The sequence below is a fragment of the Schistocerca piceifrons genome, chromosome X (genome assembly GCF_021461385.2).
Source record: "Schistocerca piceifrons isolate TAMUIC-IGC-003096 chromosome X, iqSchPice1.1, whole genome shotgun sequence".
Lineage (NCBI taxonomy): Eukaryota > Metazoa > Arthropoda > Insecta > Orthoptera > Acrididae > Schistocerca > Schistocerca piceifrons.
In genome coordinates, this window is record NC_060149.1 from 396,605,013 (window position 1) to 396,620,461 (window position 15,449).

The following is a 15,449-nucleotide window of genomic DNA, read 5'->3' on the forward strand; positions in this document are numbered from 1 at the left end:
GGCCGCTCAAAGGAGGAGTGGGAGAAATAGGGGCAGAATCAGGGAGGTTCACCTGAGGCTCAATGAATTTGGTTTCACTCGGTTGAGTGAGACCGTCATTACAGAGTCTTTTATGAGGAGATCCATGTTATTCTCAGAGCATTTGATGACCTTGTAAGGACCTGTGTAGGGTGACTGAAGCGGGGCTTTGATTGAGTCGTCTCTGAGAAACATGTACTCACAAGAGTCTAGCATGCGCAGTACGTACACGTGCGGAGGTGTATGAGTAGCCGGAGGTGGCAGCTGAATTTTGCTGCAATGCAAGTGCACTCGCTCGAGAAGTGAAGGGAGTTCAGAGGACCATGGAAGTGGGGTGGGAGTGACTAATTCTCCAGGCAAAACCAGAGGTTGGCCATACACAAACTTGGCTACAGAACCCTTGAGGTCTTCCTTGAAAGTCGCACAAAGGCCAAGAAGCACGAAGGGCAGTGCTTCTGTCCATAGTGATTCATGGCAACACAAGGCAGACTTTAAGGTGCAATGCCATCACTCGACAAGCTCATTGCTTTGGGGGTGGTATGCGGAAGTATGAATTTTGACAATACCACACATTTTAAATAAGTCGGAGAAAACTGAAGAATCGAATTGTTGTCCCTGGTCAGTGGTGAGGTAAACAGGTGAGCCAAATCTAGAGATCCATGAATCTAAGAATGCTCGACTTACTGTCTCAGAGGTAATGTTCGGAATAGGCACAGCCTCAGCCCACCGAGTCATCCTGTCAATAGCTCTAAACAAGTAACGGAAACCCTCGGAGGGGGGCAAAGGGCCTACGAGGTCCACATGAACATAGTGAAACCAGCCTGGTGGTTGGGCAAAACAACCAAGGGATGGGGAAATGTGCCTGGAAACTTTGTTCTGTTGACACAACACGCATGCCCTGGCCTAAGACTGACAGTCGCGGCGCATGTCTCTCCAGACAAACCATTCAGATACCAGACGGGTGGAAGCTTTGACACCGGGGTGTGCTAATGTGTGTAATTCGTCAAAGACCTGGCGTTGAATGGGCTTAGGAATGAATGGCCGCAACATACCAGTCAATTATCACACCACACTAAGTCAGATATGCCAGGTAAAGTAGAGCATACCGGTTGGAGAAAGGAGCTGTGGTCCGAAATTAACTGCAAGGTATTGGGGTCTGCCGATTGCAACCGAGGTAGGTCCGTTAAGTCAATTAAGGATGTGACAGCACCAACGCGCAAGAGAAAATCAGCAACCACATTATCCACTCATCAGATGTAGCGAATGTCATTTGTAAATTGCAAGATCTAATCGATGACATGAAAGCGTTGTGGGGGCCACAGGATTTTTTATGGCAGGAACCAATGGTGATCATTGAGCACATAGAAATCTCGTCCCTCAACATCAGTTCTGAAGTGTCTTATGGCCTCATAAACTGCAAGTAATTCTCTGCGCGTTGTTTAGCTTTTTTGAGAAAAACTGCAGGGGGGGGTCATAACATCATTGTATGTCTGACTCAGTACTGCGCCGACAGCATTGTCACTAGTGTCAGTAGTGATAAACATTGTGGCGTCTACAGGTGGGTGAGCAATAGTGGCAATGGAGGCCAACAGCTGTTTGAATTCGTTAAATGCCTTGTCCATGTCTGGTGTCCATGGGACCTGGTGGGTGCCAGAAATTTGTGGGCCAGCGAGAGCATATGTGAGAGGAGCCTGCACTGCAGAAGTGGCTGGCAAATGTTTACGGTAATAATTAACTGTTCCGATGAACCTGTGTAATTCCTAATAGGTCTGGGGGCGTGGCATCTCGAGAACAGGCTGGATCTTGTCCTGTGGTGCGGTGGTGTCAGACCATCCGACGATACAACATAACTTAGAAATGTGACGGATGACTGGTGCAATTGAGTCTTTTTATTGTTCAGTTCAATACCAGCGGCTGCTAAAATATCTGTCACGCCTTGAACACGCTCCTTACTCTGTTCCAAAGTAGAAGCAAAAATCCGTATGTCGTCCATGTATATGAAACAAAAGTCTAGATGGGATAAAGTTTGATTGATGAAACGTTCCCACGTTTGGGGGGCGTTTTTCAACCCAAACGGCATAAATTTGTATTGAAACAGCCCGAAGGGAGTGGTTATGGCAGTCTTTTCAATATCCTCCAGAGCCATAGCAATCTGATGAAATGTGTGCTTACAGTCCAAAACAGAGAAGTACTTTGCACCTGCGAGCGCATGACTGAAGTCTGCAATGTGTGGGACCGGATATTTATCAATGATGGTGGGGGCATTTAAATGCCTATAGTCTCTGACCATACGCCAAGTACCATCTTTCTTTTGGTCAAACAGGATAGGAATAGCCCAGCAACCGGAAGAAGGTTCAATTATTCGCTTTTGTAATAGATCATCTAATTGTTCTTTTGCAATTTTCATAAATTCTGGCTTGAGGCGGCGTGGGCATTGCTATATGGGTGGCCCATCAGTTAGACGTAGCTGATGAACTGTGCCATTAGTGACTACTGCAATACATGACGCGGCACAACAGTCAGATGTCCGTGAAGCAGAGCAGGTGGTGGCGGATGGGCAAAGCTGTGGCGCTGAGGGCACGGAAGTACAGGTGTGCCAACCGCTTGTAGGCTGCATAAAGGCCGCACGTGTGTTAACATGGGCGAGATTGGTACACTGATTCTTGGTAGCAGGCCATGCCGCTAGAAGTGCTGTAGGCATGGGTTGGCGTGGCCAAACAGCAGATGGCCGTAGTTCATTGCCACGAGCTTGGGAAGTTAATTGTCCATTTGGAACGCAAGGAACATGAGCACTCGGGCATACACCGTCATTACAAGAGGGGGTGCTGACACAGTTTACAGAGTTCACAACATTGTTGTTAATGTGCGCGGGCACGGGAACACCAGATTGGCACAGACTGACCTTGTCTGTAGCCGACGAGTTGTCTGCTTGTAGTGTTGCGAGGCGTTGTTGTGTGGTGGCCAACTCGTGGTGTATGTTGTGGAGATGCAGCAGCATTTCCATATGTTCCATCTGCAACTTCGAAGACTTGGCGCACTCGACCAGCCACTTGTTTGTCCAATATTGCAGCTCCAAGGATAGGTTTAAGCACTTCTTAGCACAGCACACATGTTTGGTGTTAGCCGAGCTGTCACTTGGCGGAGTGAAAGGAATATGTTTGTTTAGTGGGGGGTAAAACACAGTATTTTGCACAAAATCTAGTGACAACTGATAGTGCTTGAGGAAATCAATTCCGAGAATAGGTTCTTCAATTGTTGACACTAAAAACGTCCACTCCAGCTTGCACTCGGGCAAAAGTTTCACTGTATACAGAGTAGAACCCGAACAGTGTAGGGTAGGCAAGTTCACTGCACGAAGTACTGTTTTGTGTGGTTGCACTTTATTGGTTGCTAGGTGAACTGGCAGCAAAGAGACATCTGTGCCAGTGTCAACCAGAAAACATACACCTGATTGTAAATCGCGAACATAGACTTGACCACACTTACTGTTGTTGTCCGAAACGGAATGCAACGTTGGATGGTGCCCATTGTTTACATCGCAGGAGGTGGCACCGCAGCCTACCTGCAGTTGGAGTTTGGGTAAGAACACGGTGACTGGCATTTGTGAGCTTGCTCCCTGAATCTTGCGTGGAAGAAACAGTAAGGTTGGGCGGGCCTGTGCTCCTGTGGGTCATTGCTAGGTGACGGAGTATGTGACCCAGAGTCTTCCACAGAGGCCGGTGCACTGTCATTGCAGGGAGTTGAAGGTGCAGGCAGGGCAGCTAGTTTAACAAACTTGTTATTAGCAGCACCAGACAAGGGCGTAGTGTCAGAAAGCTTCTTAGTGCGGTCACGTCCAGAATGCAGTGCACGGTGCTCACGTTGCCTGGCGGAGTATGCTCTGTTGGCGGCGTGTAAACATTCATTTACTGGCCTATCTTCATATGCAGAGATTGTGGTCTGGACAGGCAAAGGCAGCTTTTCTGTCCAGATTTCTGCGAGCGTGTCATCAGGCATAACTTGCTCATCCACGAGAAGATGGATGCACCACCACAGCTGGTATGGAGACCTGTCGCCGAGACACTCTTCGTAGATGAGCTGTCACACATTTTCTCTCCTGGTTTGCGAGACGCTCTCCAGTATCATCTGTTTCACCACATGATAATTCCCTGCTAGGGTGGGTGCTTTGACCAGTTCGTAAATTAAATTGACGTGGTTGTGAAGATGGTTCATGAGGCAAGTGAAGCGTGTGTCATTGTCCAAAGCACAGACATTGAATGTTTGGTCAACCAGGTTAAACCAGAACTCCGGGTGAGCAGGTTTGAAGTCTGGTCATTTCAGCAGATTCGGCACTGCAGTCACTGTGGAGGTGTGCCTATTTCTTCAGATGGAAGTAGAGCATGCAGAAGATAGCGAGTCCAAATTATTGGCGTCCCGTAATGAGGGTATCATGAAATTCACTTGACGCCGGGGGGGGGGGGGGGGGGTGCTGAGAAGTGACAGACGCTTGAACAGTGTGAGGATCATAGTCAAAATGTGCATTCTCATTGATGTGGTAGCTCAGAGAGAAGCCACAAGTACTTAAGTACGCCGGTAATGTCCGTTATGCACACTGTATTCACTCGACCGTGAGTGGTGGGGCTGGTTGTAGATGTCTGGGTAATTACTGTCCAGCACAGAATTGTTGACTTGATTAGAAGCAACACAAGGATCCCACACATGTCCACTAGGATGCACACTCGGTGTGATATTTGCTGTTTGGTTAGCATTGACCACCTGTTGACTAGCCGGCGTGGAAGGATACACACGAGGCGAGAACTGATTCAAGTTTGAATTTACTACTGGATTTTCCAAAGTAGCAAAACTTCGCTCGACACCATGAACTGTATTGAATTGTGCATTCGACACAGGAGTAGGAATGTTCTGGACAACACTCTGTGGAGAACATGCGGAAAGGTCTAGTCTAACAAAGCCAGAGTCCACGACCATTGGCGGTTGGAAGAAACTGGCAGCACTCGATGAATTCCACTGCATGTTCTGGCTGAAGAAATTCCGAAGAGTCTTGTGGCATGTCCACTATGACGGCAGGAGTGCTGGAAAGATGTTGCTGAAATCTGGGTGGCGGTGAGTGCTGAAAAGCAGTTGTCTGAAGCTGAACAACAGCCCTCGCGATCGCGAAGAAACCCAACATGGTAGGCACATAAATAACCTTCGGGCGGCAACTCGGACACGTATTACACAAAAACGGCGTCACCAGTGAGGGAATAGGATATGATTGTAGGTAAACAACTAGAATTCTCTCAGATACAGATTTATTAGCACTTTGCTTCTACACAGATACAAGTCCGGAGGCTAGCTGGATCATTATTGCAGGTTGAAGGAACATTGTTAATTCCCAAAGGTACTATGGCCACAAATTTGCCTTTTAGATGTGTAGTTTGTCCAAACTACTTCTTAGAAAATGAAATACACCTGTCTCATAAACCTCTTTTGGATAAACTGTATGGAGGTGAAGATATCCACTGCATGGGGTGCCCAATGAGGAATCCAGATGTAGAACATATGGAATATTTGAGAAATGCATTGAGCAGGTAAACTGCATCACATCAATATCCACCGATGATTAATCCACATCACAATAGAGCCCTTTCAAGGGAATAAATCAGCAACCAATGGAGAACTTCAGCCACATCATAGAAAGTATGCCATGATGCTGACAAGAATTTTTGGTGCTAGGGTTAACCATTTCTCCTGTTAACTGTGTTTTCCTTCATGTAAGAGGTTTCCCAATTTTGTTTCATTTCTAAATATGTATCCTCCATTTAAGAACTCTTCTAATTCCATATTTTGGACACTTTTGTATGCAAATTGTATTGTGATTCAGCTCCATATTGCCCCATAAATATTTCAGCATCGTGATTGAGATGTATGCTCCACTTTCTGAATATGCTTACTTTTGAATATAAGTTTATCAGCAGGTACTAAAAGATTGTGTGAGTGTAATTAAACTACTGAATGGCAATAGTAATTATGTGCTGTATGTCTATTGGATTACTCTGAGTAATAATATGCTTTCTGTACTGTTAACGGAAATGTGAAAACCTGTAATTTTAATATAACTTCTGTGGAGTAAGGTGACATGATTACACATATCACACAGTGGAACAAGTATATTCCAGAGGGTGAATCAATGGCAAATCAATTTGAAACACAAGAAATAGCAACCACATGTAAGAGAAAGATCATGCAAATAGCACAGTTTGTAATGACATTTATCTCAGTTATACTGAAGGCTTAATTATTTATGAAGTCTCAATGTGATAGTTAATAACAGGTTATCTTGAGGATGAGAATCATGATTTAATTGGTCGTATCATTCAAGATATATAATTGTGATTTCACTATTGATAAATCTTTTACTCTTTAATCTGAGATGCTATTTTGGATCACTACAGAAGAGTAGAACCAATTAATTGTAGAAATTTTAGACAAAAGAAAATTAAAGAGTACTAATTCCGAGAATAGACTTTATTTTACTCTTTCAAGGTGGTGGATGCATTATGAGAAATGTAGTGGTGGTGGAGATAATGATGCATGAAAAAAGTCACTCTATATTACTAAGTAATGTTGTTCCATTATGTTGCACCAATTAGCATTTGTAAACTCATTCAGTAGTGATAATTGTTAGGTATTTTATGCATACTGTGCCAGCATTATTCTGAATTGTTTTTTATATCACATGTAACTTTTTGTGCTCAACATAACTGAGGAGAACTTTACAGATATAAATCAATTTAATTTTTATTTAATTAGTTCGTTAGGTTCCATGAGACCATATGAACAAAAGCTAGTTGGTCATGCAACTGGTCACTACGTAATTCACAAAATGTTGTCAAGAAAATGAAAAACAAAAAAAATAGGACAATATTCTTTTTAAAAAAAGAACATAATAAAGATGTAAGTGAAAAATGTTACCTGTATTTTCACCTCTTTTGAGGGTGTCAAATTCATTTGCAAATTATACAGATTTTATGGACTTTACTCTAGTAGACTCCAAGTAGATTGTCTCAAGGAAGTTAATTTTATTACGAGAAATTATTTAGGTAGTATGCTACGATGAGAACTCAAACTTATCTGAAATTTCTCTCAGAGTTTCTTTTGCTTTGCTGCTGCAATTTGAAATTTTATGCTATTATACCTATAACATATTTGGATCTTTTGTTACTGTAATCTTAAATTAAAATTTGCTTACCTAATTCATTTTCAACAATTCGGTACCTCGTACGAGGTAACTGCTTGCCATTATCACCTTGAACAGAAAACTGCATCAAGTCTTGATATGGTTGTATGGAAGATGTCTCTGGTGTCAGAACCATGAAGCTAACGGTCTGTGTTAACTTAGCTCCCTCATTACATGTGTGCCGTTCGTCACAATAGATCAGGCAGTAGCTAAAATCAATATTGTTTTTGAAAATATGTATCATCACTTACATCCTAACAGCAGGAATATGCATACGAATAGCACAAATCAATGAATAAGCAACTATATAGTTTATTCAGCTAAAAAAAAACATTGATTGATTTTCAGTATCAAGATGTCACAATTATTTTTCAAGTTAACCAGTTAATATGAAAGTGCAGTGCCAAATCATATCAAGGAACAAGTTAACTGATATATTAAAATTTTAAGGAGAATTACATAGCAGCACTGCAGTCCTGATAAAACTGTTGTGAAGTTACAATCAGCTATATTGTTTCACTGTTTGAACTTATTCCTCGGTAAGTGCTAAACTGTCTTGCCAAAAACAAGCCTATTATTGGTATTATTACCATGCATCTATCTGGGCAAGACCCTTGGTATCCAAGCAGTGTACATTCCTGTGCAATCAGGTTTCCTGATTTTGTTGTGTGACTGAAATGTTTCATATCATTACAGACTCCTGAAATGGTAATCAGAATTTGCATCTTGATGATCTACTTTAGTTATTCCTCATTAGAGACAGCTGGCATGTGTTGTGTCCTACTTTGATTGCATTGTTAGTCACTTCTTGTAGAAAACATGGCTTTTTGTTCTCAAAAATGTTTGCTACCATATTTGTAATGGGATAAACTAACATTACAATGTTCACCTTTGGCTTGCTAGTGTACATGTTCTACCTCCTGGAGGATCTCATCACTATGAATCTATTGAAATGAAATGGACATCTAATCTAGCACAGAAGATACAAAACAAACAAATGATTACAATAAAAAAGTGGATGATTTACTCAAGAGAAAGAGCTTCATAAATCAAGCAAGTCAATAACACATAGGTCCACCTCTGCCCCTTATATAAGCAGTTATTTGGCTTGGCATTGACTGATCAGAATTTTTTGATGTTCTACTGAGGGATATCATGCCAAATTCTGTCCATCTGGGATGATATATAATCAAAATTCTGAGCTGCTTGGAGGGCCCTGCCCATAATGATTCAAACATTCTCAGTTGGGGAGAGATCTGGTAACCTTGCTGGCCGAGGTAGGGTTTGGCAAGCATGAAGATGAAAAGTAGAAACTCTCACCATATGTGGAGGTGCATTACTTGCTGAAATATAAGCCCAGGATGGCTTGCCAGAAAGGATAACAAAACATGGCACAAAATAGTATTGACATGCTGCTGTGCTGTAAGAGAGCTGAAGGTGACAACCAAAAGGGTCCTGATATGAAATGAAATAGCATCCCAGACCAACACTCCTGGTTATCGAGCTGTATGGTGGGCGACAGTCATGTTGGCCCAACACCTTCTGGAGCATCTCCAGACATCTATTTGCTCATCATTGGGGCTCAGTTCGAAGAGGGACTCATCACTGAAGGCAATTCCACTCCAGTCAATGAGATTCCAGGCCAAATGTGCCTGACACCACTGCAAATGAGCTTGTTGGTGAGCAGAGGCCAATGGTAGTTAGTGCAATGGGCATCGTGAGCTCATCCTCCTTTTTGTGACCTACCCGTTAATGGTCCTTGTGGTCATTGAATAGACAATGATGAATCTGGGGCTCTGAATGCCTCTCTGATGACTGCACAGTCTTCACATTCTGTCATCTCTCTAGGTTGGACAGTTCCTTCTTGATACTGTTTTTGGCTACGTTTCACCCATTTCTTATTTCAGCGTATATTTACATGAATAAATGCATATCTTTGAGGATTTTCCGAAGTTTAAGAATGCCGTTCATAAAGCGTTTGTAGTAAATCAACATTTGCAAGTTACTCTGAAGCTCAAAAAGTCTGTCTAGAGCCATACCTCAACTAATATAGGGTATCCCACAGTAATATGACAGATAACCATAACTTATCTCCAGGCCTTCCAAAAAGTCTCAGAACTGGTAAAAGTCTGCTGCTGAAATTTGCTATACAAATCAGAATCCAAGTGAGATTCAAATTTGTTCGTTGACACTGGAGGACAACCTGCTGTGTCCTATAGTTTAGATAAGAAATGAATCATTTTTCAGCTTTTCCTCTAATGCTGTGTTGTCTCGGTTACAGAAAATTACATCATTCCTGACAGTCAGATGTTTTTGTTGAAGCAAAGGACACACTTCAACTTTGTCCTGCAACTGCTTCACAAAGAAATATGAAAATGAGTTTCAATACATTCTCTAAAACGTTCATGAACACAGCTAGCAAGACTATTAGAGTATAATTTTTGCATTATATCTTTCTTTCTTTTTGTAAAATCATTTTATTTAAGAGCTTTATTATATGTCTGGAAACTGATCACACTTGAAATACATATTGGACAGGTGACCAAGCACAATACTAGTGTATGGAGGACAGATCTTCATAAGTCTACTTCATACTTTATCATACTAATGTGAGTCTTCAGTCTTTAGTGATTCAGTAAGTGATTTTGTTTCCTCCTTGCTTGTTTTTTGTACCTGCGTGTGTCATATATTTTGGAACACTTGCTTATAAAAATTCGTCATTCCTGATTGTATCAATAAAATTCTGATTTGATTTGCCCACTACTGACAGGAAATAGCTAGTAAATATACAGCTCATTTCAACATATTACATAAATCAGTACTCATCATGGTGTGCAGAAAGCATATCTATAGCAGACAAAGTTTTAAATCACCAATCAGCTTGTCATGAATTTATCTTTTTTATCAAGATGAGCAGTTTCTAATAGAAAAATTCAACAAAGTTTTATATAAGTTGAATGCCTGTCTTATAGCACGTAAGTGAGCAATGAAAACTAATATCAATTCTCTTACTTTGTATGTGGATCTCTCTCATATCCCTCAGGGCATGGTGTATCCAAACAGAGATATGAGCCTTTCTTGTTCAGACATGTCTGTTCATTTGTGCAAACTTTTGGTACAGAATTGCATTCATTAATATCTGTAAATAAACATAATACCAAAATATGTACTAAGCTAAATCTGAATATAATTGCATATACTGAATGGAATGTAAAAAGTGAGATTAAGGCAGACCACCACTCATCATATCAGGATGCTGTGCAATGGACAGGCATATAAAAAAAAAGCCAGCTATCAAATTTTGACTTTACTTGCTGTATCTACTGAGTGGTGTTCTCTCATGAGTCTATATTTTATTAACTAGATTTGGAAATTACAGACACACAAATACACTCAAAATAAGAAGAGTGTGCTTTTGTAAGTATATAAGCACAAAAACTTTGGAAGGCAATAAAATTATAGGTAGTTGTGTCAACAATTACAATTCAATGATCATCTCTTGTGTAAAATGGCAATAAAAACATCTGTTCTCTTACACTACATGCCAATAGGGAAATTTGACAGGAAGGATTGAAATTAGTCAATTTGTCCTTAGGGAAAATGTTGCAAATAGTTCATGTTTTTGAATAAACAGGAAATTTTCAGTCAAGTTTGATACAAAAAGTAGGATAAACAGTAGAAATTATAGTAGCCAATTTACCAGATGTGGTAAATGTATTTGAACTTAGTTACTCTCACCATGTTTGGTTCCTCAGTACACAATTAAATAATTCTAATCTCTGCTTCCATTCCTTTCACTGAAATAGATGATCTTTGCATAGTGATTGCATTACTCTTCCCCACTGGCTGCAGTCCACAACTCAATTCCAAACATAAATTACAATTACACCAACAGCTACTCCAAAATTTTGTAGGGCTCAATTAGTTCCATTTACTTTCAAAGAAACACCAAAACAAGAAGTGGAAAATCACAAGAAACAAAAATTATCAGATCCATTTCTGCTACTGACTGGGCCTCACTCGTGGTAGATGCAAAGAAACCAAATGGATTCTTAAGAAAACATTTTTTCTAAAATCTATTTCACAAAAATCTGCTCACAATTTTCTGCAGATGAGGCATTGTAGAGACTTGCTGAAATAGTTTTTGGGCTCTATTGATATAACAGGTTACCCTGTGGATTCTCATGTGTTTCAGCAAATTCCAAAAATTTATGAAACAGACTAACAACATATACTTCTTCTTCTTTGACTTCTTTGGCACTACAGCCCTCGATGGGCCTTGGTTTTCCCAACAGTCTTTCTCCATACAGCTGTTCTCTGCTTTTCTCTTCCATCCTTAGATCTCCATCTCTTTTAAGGTCAGCCAACGCTCTGTCCAGCCATCTGGCTCTTGGTTGGCCCTCCCTTCTGGTGGAAAGACATCCTGTCTTCTGTCATCCTTTTCATATGTCCTAATCAGCATATTCTTTGAGATTTAATAAATTTTGTTACACATTTTCCTTGTGTATGCCTTGTGTATTTACCTTATTCTCCAAACATTTGCCTCTCCCACAGACCCATAAACTTTTTGCAGGACTTTTCTTTAAAATGCCCTTAGTTTATTAATATCTACTTCTCTCATCATTCAGATTTCTGACCCAAGTGTGACAACTGGTCATACAAGGGAATAGTACACTCTTAACTTGATTGTTCTTGTAATAAGAGAATTCTTAAATACATATAAGTTTGCATAATAGACTCTGTTTCCTGCTCGTATCCTGTCTCTAATACATTGTCTCATATTATTATTACTGATTAAAAGGACATCTTGGTAATGGAAGCAGTTTAGCACATTTATTAGAGGCCTTCAGGTCATGTGATGTTCTTCTGGCCTTACAATTGGACATTACCATGTATTTTGTGTTATTTTCATTTAAAGTAAAGCCACTTTTTGCTCCTTCTGTTTCCATTATTTCATGTATTTCTTCAGGAGGTTTTACATCTCTTGCCACAATTGCAATATTATCTGCATATGCACATATCTGACTGTATTTTGTAATTATTGTTCTTCTCTTGTCTGTTTTGTATCACATTGTGCTGCGCTAAGTTAAGCAGGACTGCAGAGAGACCATCACCATGTTTCACTTCATCCTCGTCATTTTGTTGTTCACCCTTATTTTTGCCTTTGTGCCCTTCATTGTTAACTCAAATGACATTCTAAACTTGTCACAGATTCCAAATTCCTTTAGTGCTTTGTACAATGCTGGTCTATTAATGCTATCAAAAGCGTGCTTAAAATGAGCAAACAGGAAGTAGAGATCTATGCCATATTCATGAAATTTCTCCATTATTTTTTCCAGTGAAAAACAACTGCTCAGGGGTGCCTTTCTTTGGTCAGAAGCTACATGGGTATTCTCAAAGGATATGTTAAGCAAAATTTTTTATCCTTCCATTCAGCATTCCAGAAAATATCTTGTATGCTGTATTCAATAAAGTTATGCCTCTAATTTTCACGTGCTAAAATCTTTATGTTATTAATTAGTGCATGTATTTCATGTGTTCAAGATTGTCCACCAAATTTTATGTGTTCTAACACTATGCCATCTCCACCAGGTGCATAGATATTTTTTGATTTATATATCACTGACTCCACCTGTTGCATTGTTGGTCATTTTGGTTCTTCCCTTCCCTCTTCTCTTTCCTTTACATTCTCTTCCACTTCTTGTGGATCTCTTGATACCTGGTCTGAGTTGGTATTGGGCACATGTTCAAAATATTCTACCCATCCCTTCAATATTTTTTGTTAGTCTACTTATCTTACCACATTTAGTTTTACATGGATTTTGTGTGGGTTAAAAATTTTTCCTCGTCGTTACTCCTGTGTGGCAGAATTTTCTTGTTTTGTTCTGTTCCTATAGTACTTCTATCTCTTGAAAGTTTGGTTCCAGACATTCTGTTTTCTTTTTCTTACATATTCTATGAGCATTAGATCTTAATATTCTTTATATATTTCCACATTTTAAAATTTTATTTTTCTAGGGGTCCACAGCCTCAATGTGTTTTGAGAATGAAAATATGGCCAAAGTAGGCTGTAATCTGTTAATTATCCATGAAATTGGCCAATTTAAACTGTGGGTCATTTTCAAGCACATATTTAATCTTCAAGAATGTGAAATGACATATGAAGCTTAAAATATGTGCTTTAAAATGACCCACAGTTGAAATTGGTCAATTCTGTGGCCAGTAAACAGATTATAGCCTACACATGCATGTTTTCACTGTCAAAATCTCCACATTTCTTCTTGTCTCTCTCTGTAACATTCTCTAACAACATTTATTGTGGTGAACAAATTATCTCAGTAATGTTATTGTAACAGGAATGAACCAACAACATAATCTGAACAGCCACAGGACTTGGTGAAGTATGCTCTGGTCAGAAACACTATTTCTCTCTCTGTCCTTAACATCTCTGTACTGTAGTTGGCAAAGTGTTTAACAATGTACCACCTCTGACAACACCCCCTTCATCATTGTCCCCATTTGTCCTTATTATATATAGGTGGCTCCCTCTCATCCTGGTGTCTATGTATCCCACCTTCCTTTAAATGTACTCAAATCAAGCTCTCCTACTCCCCAAGGAAGGCATATTCTAGAATTAGGAAGTGTATCACTTTTACTTTCATATTTGCCTATCGGCAGTACTACCCATTTCACATCCTGAAAGTAAACACTGGCCAAAATTCTGTCCACGAAACTGTGAAGTGTATCAATCTACTGCTGACAGTGCTGACATTATACTGACAATCATTTTGTATATTGTAAGATGATATGTGTTGATTTTAAGCAAATCATATAGTGTGCTGAATACCTGTAGGAGCAGTGCCATAGACAAAAAAGAATAAAAAGTACTGCACTGACATTAAAAAAGAAAAAAAAACTTTGACAGTTTTGGCAGTACATCATAGTCACAGAGTAACAAATATTACATGTATAAGTGCTACTTATAACACAGCTTACCTGTTGATTTTGTACTTTCATGAACTATTACCATGTCATTACTGAAATTGATATTTTAATTCATATTTTGAACACATTAGACATACATATACCACAAAATAAAATTTGATCCATAAATCATATATTACAAAAACAAGAAGAGGGAACAACATTCATCTGAAGGTATAGTTTTGTTAGATGATTGTATATGGCACATACTTGCAGAAAAAATTATAACAATACCTTCACAAATGCCATTCTTAACTGCAAAGCCTAGCTCACAGTCATCATTGTGGCTAGTGAGACTTCTGAAGAGCTGTTTTGGTAGATGAGTTCTAGGTTTTTTAGGTCGTCTGACTGGCCTATTAACATTTAAATTATGTGGCATGTATTTGTTCCTGTCTTCAAAACTGTCTGTCCACTCTGCAAACTCATCATAATCCCAGTTCTCATTACCTGAAACTGAAAGAAAATACACTTATATTCTTTGTTGATGCTGTTAAAAGTTATTTGTGCATGCTGTTGTTAATTATATAAGAATGGGAGTACACAGAACATTTCTTATAATTTATGTAGATTTCTCATGGTGATTGACTGATGGTATATTTTTGTGTTCCCAGTTCCATTATCACTATTTATGCATAACAGTCAATGGCTTCACTGGCCATACTTGTAAATGAGCAATAATTTCAAAAGATGTAATAGCCTGGGTGATGCAAAGACAGTGTTTGTGGCACCAGACAGAGACTGGAAACTCAAAAATATACTGTCTAGAATATTAGCCAGTTAACAGTAATAAATGTGGCTCAAGCCTTCAACATACTGAGACACATATTTCTATAGGCTGGAAAATCACACAAAATTACATACTCAACATATTTTTGTAAGCTTCGAAAATGCACTTAGTTCTTACAGGAAAGAAGACAACTCACAAAAATATTGTGATATCACATGATTGCAGGAATGTCACTGATGCTAGGGTAGTTGAAAGCAAGTTAAACTCTTATTATGGAACTGTTTCTGGATAATTAATGAAGGAAAAATTTAGTAACTCACATAATACAATACTGAATGATCTTTCAGCAATTGAAGTAAATAATATATCCATGTTCCTCAGTCCAATAGGCCCAACAGAACTCCTAAACACCATTAATTTACTGAAGAGTAGTTACTCAACTGGTATTGATGATATTCCACATTATATTATTAAAATAACAGCAAGACACATACTCTCTCC

The 15,449-nt window shown here is 39.4% G+C and overlaps 1 protein-coding gene across 1 annotated transcript in view; it reads right to left on the reverse strand.

The window, feature by feature from the left end:
- The window catches only part of LOC124723147 (hemicentin-1-like), a 754,903-nt gene that overhangs the window by 59,473 nt on the left and 679,981 nt on the right, over nucleotides 1–15,449 (reverse strand). Inside the window, exons 52-54 of the mRNA XM_047248337.1 lie at nucleotides 14,456–14,674; nucleotides 10,250–10,376; nucleotides 7,250–7,446 (exon numbers count right to left, since the gene is read on the reverse strand). Of these exons, the coding sequence (XP_047104293.1) occupies nucleotides 7,250–7,446; nucleotides 10,250–10,376; nucleotides 14,456–14,674 (543 nt within the window). The remainder of the gene's footprint in view (nucleotides 1–7,249; nucleotides 7,447–10,249; nucleotides 10,377–14,455; nucleotides 14,675–15,449) is intronic.